Raw genomic sequence first — 8,934 nt, 5'->3', positions numbered from 1 at the left:
AAGAAATGGGTTTCAGTTCTCAGGGTCCTATACAACACACACACACACACACACACACACACACACACACACACACACTCCTGATTGGCCCCAGATTGCCACAGAATCCTGGTGGGGACGACGGGGAGGAGATTCCTTGATGCCTGGGTGTCCCCAACTTTCCAAACCTCTGCCCCCGCGATGGAGAAGAAACCGAGACAGAGGTGTAGGGCCACTACCGCTTCCTCCACATGAGATCATGGTTTTCTCCACCAAGGAAGTTTTCCGCGGGTTGAATGAGAGCTTTCCCCGCCCTCTTCCCCAAGGGCTATAAAGGCAGCCGTCTGCACAGCCAGCCAGCAGAAGCTCCCTCAGCGAGGACAGCAAGGGACCAGCCAGGAGGGAGAACAGAAACTCCAGAACACCCTGGAAATAGCTCCCAGAAAAGCAAGCAGCCAACCAGGCAGGTTCTGTCCCTTTCACTCACTGGCCCAAGGCGCCACATCTCCCTCCAGAAAGGACACCATGAGCACAGAAAGCATGATCCGAGACGTGGAACTGGCAGAAGAGGCACTCCCAAAAAAGATGGGGGGCTTCCAGAACTCCAGGCGGTGCCTGTGTCTCAGCCTCTTCTCATTCCTGCTTGTGGCAGGGGCCACCACGCTCTTCTGTCTACTGAACTTCGGGGTGATCGGTCCCCAAAGGGATGAGGTGAGTGTCTGGGCAGCCCTTATTCTCGCTCACAAGCAAAGTGGATTAGGAGGGTAAGAAGGACAGGGTGAGGGAAAGAAGTGGGCTAATGGGCAGGGCAAGGTGGAGGAGAGTGTGGAGGAGACAGAGTCAGGACCTCGGACCCATGCGTCCAGTTGACTAAACATCCTTCGTCGGATGCACAGAGAGATGAATGAACAAACAAGTGTGTATACATGTGGAGAAATCTGGAAAGATGTGGCCAGGGGAAGAGGGGATAAGCAAGAGATAAAAATCAGAGACAGAAATGAGAGAGGCATGAGAGATAAGGAAGGAGATGAAGGGGAAATAAGGGGAGATCAAGCACAGAGGGCACCGCAGAAAGAAGCCGTGGGTTGGACAGATGAATGAATGAAGAAGAAAAACACAAAGCTGGGGGTGGGGTGGGGCAAAGAGGAACTGTAAGCGGGGCAATCAGCGGGGAGGCTTCTCCTTTGGGGTGAGTCTGTCTTAACTAACCCCCTTCTTCTCCTACACAGAAGTTCCCAAATGGCCTCCCTCTCATCAGTTCTATGGCCCAGACCCTCACACTCAGTAAGTGTTCCCGCACCTCTCTCTTAATTTAAGATGGAGGAAGGGCAGTTAGGCATGGGATGAGATGGGGTGGGGGGAGAACTTAAAGCTTTGGTTTGGGAGGAAAGGGAATAGGAGTCTAAGTGCCTAGATGCTTGCTGGGAAGCCTAAAGGTCTCATCCTTGCCTTTGTCCCTTCCCCTCCAGGATCATCTTCTCAAAATTCGAGTGACAAGCCTGTAGCCCACGTCGTAGGTAAGATTTCTTCACATGTGCCTTGAGAATGAAGGGGCATGATTTTGGGGGGCGGGTTGGGGGGGTGTCGAGCCAGGCTGAGAAAAGACAGAGCTCTTAGTGACAGCACGTGAGAGTCAGAGCGGTGACTCAAAGGCAAGGCATCAGGGGGCCACCCGGGACCTCATAGCCAATGGGATGTGGAAAGACAGAGGGTGCAGGAACCGGAAGTGAAGTGTGGGTAGCTGTTGAGGCTCAGGATGTGGAGTGTGAACTAAGAGGGTGACACTGACTCAATCCTCCCTCTCTCAGCAAACCACCAAGTGAAGGAGCAGCTGGAGTGGCTGAGCCAGCGCGCCAACGCCCTCCTGGCCAACGGCATGGATCTCAAAGACAATCAACTAGTGGTGCCAGCCGATGGGTTGTACCTTGTCTACTCCCAGGTTCTCTTCACGGGACAAGGCTGCCCCGACTATGTGCTCCTCACCCACACCGTCAGCCGATTTGCTATCGCATACCAGGAGAAAGTCAACCTCCTCTCTGCCATCAAGAGCCCCTGCCCCAAGGACACCCCTGAGGGGGCTGAGCTCAAACCCTGGTATGAGCCCATATACCTGGGAGGAGTCTTCCAACTGGAGAAGGGGGACCAACTCAGCGCTGAGGTCAATCTGCCCGAGTACTTAGACTTTGCCGAGTCTGGGCAGGTCTACTTTGGAGTCATTGCTCTGTGAAGGGAATGGGTGTTCATCCATTCTCTACCCAGCCCCCACTCTGACCCCTTTACTCTGACCCCTTTATTGTCTACTCCTCAGAGCCCCCAGTCTGTGTCCTTCTAACTTAGAAAGGGGATTATGGCTCAGGGTCCAACTCTGTGCTCAGAGCTTTCAACAACTACGACACTCAGAAACACAAGATGCTGGGACAGTGACCTGGACTGTGGGCCTCTCATGCACCACCGTCAAGGACTCAAATGGGCTTTCCGAATTCACTGGAGCCTCGAATGTCCATTCCTGAGTTCTGCAAAGGGAGAGTGGGTCAGGTTGCCTCTGTCTCAGAATGAGGCTGGATAAGATCTCAGGCCTTCCTACCTTCAGACCTTACCAGACTCTTCCCTGAGGTGCAGTGCACAGCCTTCCTCACAGAGCCAGCCCCCCTCTATTTATATTTGCACTTATGATTATTTATTATTTATTTATTATTTATTTATTTGCTTATGAATGTATTTATTTGGAAGGCCGGGGTGTCCTGGAGGACCCAGTGTGGGAAGCTGTCTTCAGACAGACATGTTTTCTGTGAAAACGGAGCTGAGCTGTCCCCACCTGGCCTCTCTACCTTGTTGCCTCCTCTTTTGCTTATGTTTAGAACAAAATATTTATCTAACCCAATTGTCTTAATAACGCTGATTTGGTGACCAGGCTGTCGCTACATCACTGAACCTCTGCTCCCCACGGGAGCCGTGACTGTAATCGCCCTACGGGTCATTGAGAGAAATAAAGATCGCTTGGAAAAGAAATGTGATTTCTGTCTTGCAGAGGCCTAAAGTCTCTGGGTCCAGATCTCAGTCTTTATACCCCTGGGCCATTAAGACCCCCAAGACCCCCGTGGAACAAAAGGCAGCCAACAACCCTACCTCTCCCCCGGAAACAGGAGCCTAACCCTAATTACCTTTGCCCTGGGGCATGGGAATTTCCCACTCTGGGAATTCCAATACCTGCTGGGAAAGTACTGCAGTTCTTTCCGGCTGTTGTGGCTCCCATGGAGCTGGGGAGGAGCCACATTCTCAGGCACCTGAATCACAGCCAAGGAAGAGCCACAGAGCTTCAGGTGTCTAACTGCGCACCCTGCACCATTCAACCTGCCTCTGAACAGACAGAGCAGGCATGGTCCACGGAGAGGAGACCTAAGCTCTATCCCTGCTCCATGCTGGGCTGGGCTCAGCCAGCTCTGCCTTTCGGTCACCAGCCCCTTTATTTTTCCAAACCTCTGAAGATGAGTGAAATAGTTTTTAAAAAGACACAGGGCTGAAAATGTGACTCTGTGGAGCATGTTGGGGTGAGGGTGGATGCTCAGTGTATGGGATACCCTGAATTCAAAACCCAAAGCAACACAACAAAGAAGGAGCCATTGCTGGCTCTGGTTTTCCAGTGTTTCAGACAAATGATGAATGTATTGAGGTGGGTGGATTGAAAAGAGAAAAACACCATGTTTAAATGCTTTGTTGTTGTTGTTGGTTTTTAAATTACTTAATCACATATGCAGGCTTGGATTTGATCCCAACACCAATAATAATAATAATAATAATAATAATTTATTGTTGTTGTTATTCAATAGTACTTGCTGAAGCAGGCAAGGCCGACTTTATTCAGAATTAGTTATTGGTGCAGAGACTTGTTGTAGAGTGTTCAATGAGAGCAAGTGGGTCTTAAGAGCCCCAGCAGGGTGGGCGTTAGGGGGATGGCAAATGACTAAGAGGAAAGAAAAATCCGGGGTAGGGGGACTTTGTCTAAACAGATCAGACAAGACGCCTGTTGAGACAGGCCAGGTGAGCAGACATCACCTCAGGGGCTGCACGGGATGACTGAGGGTGATCCAGTCTAGGAGAGGGAGCTTGCTAAACCGACTGAATGGGGCTTTTCACGAAAACTAGGTTTTACAAGGAAGGCAATGACTAGGTATAGAAGATTCTGAAGCCTGACTAGACTTTAGCCAAAATTGGTCACCCTCTCACCCCACTGGAAGGCTCTGTGCAGAAGGTCCAAAGCACATAAGGAGTGGGTGTGTAGCCATGCCTTTAATCCCAACGCTTAGGAGGTAGGGGCAGGTAAATTGTTGAGGGCTTCAAGGTCAGTGGGAGAAGGAAGAGGAGAGAGATGAAGAGAAGGAAGAAGAGGAGGAAGAGGAGGGGGAGGAGGAGGAGAAAAAGGGAAAGAAGGAAGAAAGAAAAAAGAAAAGAACAGAGAAAAGAAGAGGAAAGGAAGGGAAGGGAAAGGAGAGGAGAGAAGAGAAGAGAAGAGAAGAGAAGAGAAGAGAAGAGAAGAGAAGAGAAGAGAAGAGAAGAGAAGAGAAGAGAAGAGAAGAGAAGAGAANAAGAGAAGAGAAGAGAAGAGAAGAGAAGAGAAGAGAAGAGAAGAGAAGAGAAGAGAAGAGAAGAGAAGAGAAGAGAAAGGGCTGGAGAGATGGCTCAGTGGTTAAGAGCACCAACTGCTCTTCCAAAGGTCCTGAGTTCAAATCCCAGCAACCACATGGTGGCTCACAACCATCCGTAACGAGATCTGACTCTTCTGGAGTGTCTGAAGACAGCTACAGTGTACTTGCATATAATCAATAAATCTTTTTAAAAAAGAGAAGAGAAGAGAAGAGAAAATGGAACTGGAACCCCAGTGGGCTCTTTGTTGGTTGGGCCTTCCTGCACCCGAGAGGGAAAAACCAACCACATGGTATGCTGCGGGGGTGGGGTGGGGGGTAGGGGGGTGACCCACTGGGGTGACCTAGATAGTGCCTGGGTTCCCCTCTGCCTCCTCCAGCCATGGCGTGGGGAGGGGGGATGACCTGCTGTTACTCATCTTAGGGACCTCCCACTTGCCCAACTTTGTGTGAACCAAAGGTGAAGACATTCCATTTCTAGAAAGGACCCCAGGGCATCGGCTTCCTCCTGGAACTCCTCCTCCTCGGACACAATCCCCTCCCCCACCCCACCCCTGCCATTTTTCAGCTCCTTTGCTTTCTTCATTAGTCTGCCCCTTAACGTGCTTGCGACTGACCTGCTGCCCCTTAAAGAAGGGCTGTCAGAACCCGTGGTGGTCCACGCCTTTAGCCCCAGCCCTGGAGAGTTCCAGGTGACCCAGGACTATATATGAGACCCGGACTATAGATAGATAGATAGAATGATAGATAGATAGATAGAATGATAGATAGAATGATAGATAGATAGATAGATAGATAGAATGATAGATGATAGATAGAGCATCCATCCATACATACATACATACATTACATACATACTACATACATATAACCTATCAGGCAGCCAGCAGTGATGAACTGATGGGCCCAACCCACGGAGCTTTGTTCCACAGTCTTTGTAGTTTTTCTCTCTGGGAATGAATCCTGCCTACCTTCTCCTGTCGGCTCCTCCTCACAGAGGCAGAAGCCAGGAGCAAGGGTGTATGTGAGGGGATCTTGTGGGGACCAGGTCTTTGCTACTTTGTGGGTTCTTTCTCCCACCCTTTATCTCCCTGGTTTCGCCCCCTAGCACTAGACAGGAGAGAAATAAGGATAGAGGACAGAAAGGAATTAGGAAAATCCGTGAGTCTAATATCTTTCCTTTCGTTTTTTCTTTGACCGACCCGCAGCTGCTAATAAACCTCAACCAACCTCCCTAAACTGTCAGCATCCTGGCAATCAGGATGCTGGCAAAAGTCTCAGGGTTTAATTGTCCCTTCTTCCGCCCTCTTGGAGCCCTGGTCTTAGAGTCAGGACATGGGTGCAACAGGTGTCCACAGTTCAAAGCTGGGTCAGCCACACCTGCACGTGTCCCAGAATCAAAAACCACGTCTGCATTTCCGTGAAGACACTGGCACGGGCTGGCATAGTTTACATTCTTTATTTTCAAAATTCATGTCCTACATTCCGCCGTGTGTCGTCCCCCCCCCCGCCACGCCCCCGGCCGCTCGGGACTGTCCGGGTCCCGGACATCACGATTCGCACCGTCAGTCGATCCTCCAGGAATGAATGCAGATGGCTGTCACCCCACCATCACCGCCCCGAAGAAGGTCTTCCCTCTCCTGTAGTCCACCATGTCGGGGTGACTGATGTTGACGTAGACCCTCTCGCCGCTCCGGAGCTGTGCCAGGCCGCCGAACCCCACGCTCGTGTACCATAAAGACCCGTACCCGATGGGGTCCACAACAGGGGTGACGGTCTCCGCGCCCTCCAGCAGCAACTCGGGGGAGCCTCGCCCGTAGGCGCCCCCCGCGCGGTACAGGGCGCTGCGCAGCGTGAGCGAGCGAGCACGGCTTCGGCCGGCAGGGGGCGTCCTGCCCCTGTACCCGACGTGGCAGTAGAGGTAATAGACGCCGTCCTGTGGCAGCGCCAGCCCGTGGGTGGGGGAGAACTGCGCGCCGCTCCTCAGAAACGCTTCTTCTTGGCTCGCCTCCCAGCTGAGCCCTTGCCCACTCATCCAAGCGCCTGCAGAAAGGGACACGCGTGAGCGCTCGGGCCGTGATCTCTAGGTCGGAGACCCGGGCAGGATGAGCAGGGACCTGGAGCGGAGGGGCGGGGTCTTCCTCCTTCTGTGGTACTTAGCGGGGAGGGGCAGGAATAACGGTGCTATCTATCACCCGAGGGGACTAAAGTGGCAAGATCCCTACCGGTTTTTACCTGTTTCCTGAGCAGTCATACTGAGGGAGAAGTTGGTGGTGGAGGAGTTGGGAAAGTACCAGTAGTGTCATAGCAGAGTCAAAGGACTCTTGCTTACTGTGGGGGTGCATAGCCAGCACTCTACGGGTCTACCAGATGCTTGCTTACCTATGAGGTGGGCAGCAGGGAGCTCAGGGTTGAGGTCAGTTTCTGGTTCCCCCTTTGGCAGCTGTTGAACCCCTGGATCTGGTGTAGAATCCGCAGCTGGAGACAGGATGGTCATCCACGCAGATACCTCCCGAGAGGACTGCGCAACAGGGCCCTGGGATGTGGAGCCTAGATTCCTGGAAGCATAGGATCTCTGAGGATGCAGACGGGGATCAGGAGTCTCTGAGAGGCTAGAGGGTGAGGGCAAGATGCACAACGGTTTGCTGTCATCCAGTCTTTTCTGAGCCTGTGCTCCTGAGCCAATGATCTTCTCAACCTGGATGGGTAGGTAGGGTTAGAGTGCCCAGAGGTCAGATTTGGCTAATGGCAACTCCACCCCTCCCACCGTAGAGCCCAGCCCCAAGGCCTAGGCCCGCAGTGTCCTCCCTAGACTGCATCTTGCTAGAAGAACAAACAAAGCTGATGTTAGCAGGCAGAGAGACACAAGCGCAGTGTTACCTGGAAAAGAAGCCAACCAGGAAGGGGCTTGAAAATTCAGGGTAGGATTGCCTGGAGAGTAGGCAAAGACAGACCAGACATTCCCTTTGGGGAGAGCAGCCAGCTGAGCGCAGTGGACAGAAGCACAGCCATAAGTAAATAACAGTCACAAGAGGCAGCCCTCTGGCGCCCGTTGCAGCCACTCACCCGACGTCCCTGATCCTGCGGCACCAAGGCCAGCACAGCCAGGACAGTGATAGGCACTGCCAACAACAGGGTCACCAGGGAAGTAGCTCCTGCCACAGCCAGCAAGAGGCAGCCCCTCCCCTGGGGTCTCCCACCCAGGCCCTGCAGTCCCCGTGTCCCCATCCAGACTCAGAACTAGGACCGGGGCAGGGGCTTTCATACCTCAGGGGTAGACCCCCCCACCCCCGCAGACCCACACACCTGCCCCCTGCCCGGGACTTTCCGAACACCCTTCCTCCCCTCACCCAGCTTCCTGTTTACCCAGCGCTGGGGCCGGGGTTGGGTGGCTGGATGCCTGGGTTCTCTGAACTGGGGAAGGAGATGGGGTAGAGAGAGGTTTTCAAGGTAAAAATGAAGAGGGGCTTGGCAGGGAGGGAAGATGAAGCCCAGGGAAGGAAGGGAGCTTGCAGAAGGCCAGGCAACAAACAAGGTTGTAATGGCCAGGTAGGACTCCAGGTATCTCGTGTGTTCTTCATGCTTCTGGAACTTACAGTGCTGGAGAGAGGGCTGCAAAGACACACGCACCTGCACACATGCATGCACACACACACACACACACACACACACACACACACACACACGGGGGTGAGGAGATGGAGTGGGAGGCCAACAAGGGTCTGCTGTGTGTCTGCGTCCCTGATACGGCCCTCCCCCCACACTGGCTGACTTCTTCCTGTTTCAGTCTCTAAAACCAGATGGGAAAGGCGGAATTAAGTGGGTCCGCAGTGGTTATGGCTTTATGAAGGGGGCTCAGCCTCTCTCTCTCTCTCTCTCTCTCTCTCTCTCTCTCTCTCCTGATAAAGCAATGCAGAGGCACACTCCACCTCAAGGGAGTCCGTCTAGAATGAGCCTCCTCCATTAGGAAGCATCAACTACTTATAAATGAGGGACAGGGCAGATGAATGTATGAATGAATGAATGAGCAATTTGTTGACTTCAATGAACATCAGGAACCGAATTAATGGCACCCGAGGGGCAGCTGATTGGAGCATAGGGAAGAGCAGGTCGGAGGAAGGTGGACAGAGGTTTCAGGCCATGTCCCCTTCCTGGTGACCTTGCAGTCTCTATGTCCCAGACCAGACAACTCGTTTGGAAAACATTACCAACACCAATACTAGTAGAATACAGCTGGCCGACCAACGGCACCAAGAATGTGCTAGCCACTAAACTACAGTCTTTATTACACTAGCCGCTTCGTCTCCATGGGAAA

At 52.7% G+C, this 8,934-nt stretch overlaps 2 protein-coding genes across 2 annotated transcripts; one reads left to right on the top strand and one right to left on the bottom strand.

Moving 5' to 3' along the window:
* The first annotated feature begins 238 nt into the window (after nucleotides 1–238).
* Tnf (tumor necrosis factor) lies at nucleotides 239–2,984 on the top strand. The gene is made up of 4 exons (XM_021149735.1): nucleotides 239–690; nucleotides 1,209–1,263; nucleotides 1,449–1,496; nucleotides 1,788–2,984. The coding sequence occupies exons 1-4, from the start codon at nucleotides 505–507 to the stop codon at nucleotides 2,204–2,206; spliced, it is 708 nt and encodes a 235-aa protein (XP_021005394.1). The 5' UTR covers nucleotides 239–504; the 3' UTR covers nucleotides 2,207–2,984.
* Nucleotides 2,985–6,062: 3,078 nt separating this feature from the next.
* Ltb (lymphotoxin beta) lies at nucleotides 6,063–7,862 on the bottom strand. The gene is made up of 3 exons (XM_021149885.1): nucleotides 7,686–7,862; nucleotides 7,002–7,317; nucleotides 6,063–6,662 (listed from the first exon to the last, which is right to left on the bottom strand). Exons 1-3 carry the CDS (start codon nucleotides 7,845–7,847, stop codon nucleotides 6,220–6,222), a joined length of 921 nt encoding a protein of 306 aa, XP_021005544.1. The 5' UTR covers nucleotides 7,848–7,862; the 3' UTR covers nucleotides 6,063–6,219.
* Between the last annotated feature and the right edge of the window lie 1,072 nt (nucleotides 7,863–8,934).

This window comes from Mus caroli, chromosome 17, assembly GCF_900094665.2.
Source record: "Mus caroli chromosome 17, CAROLI_EIJ_v1.1, whole genome shotgun sequence".
Lineage (NCBI taxonomy): Eukaryota > Metazoa > Chordata > Mammalia > Rodentia > Muridae > Mus > Mus caroli.
Note: the sequence above shows the minus strand (reverse complement) of the source record. Positions and strands in the feature narration are given on the sequence as shown.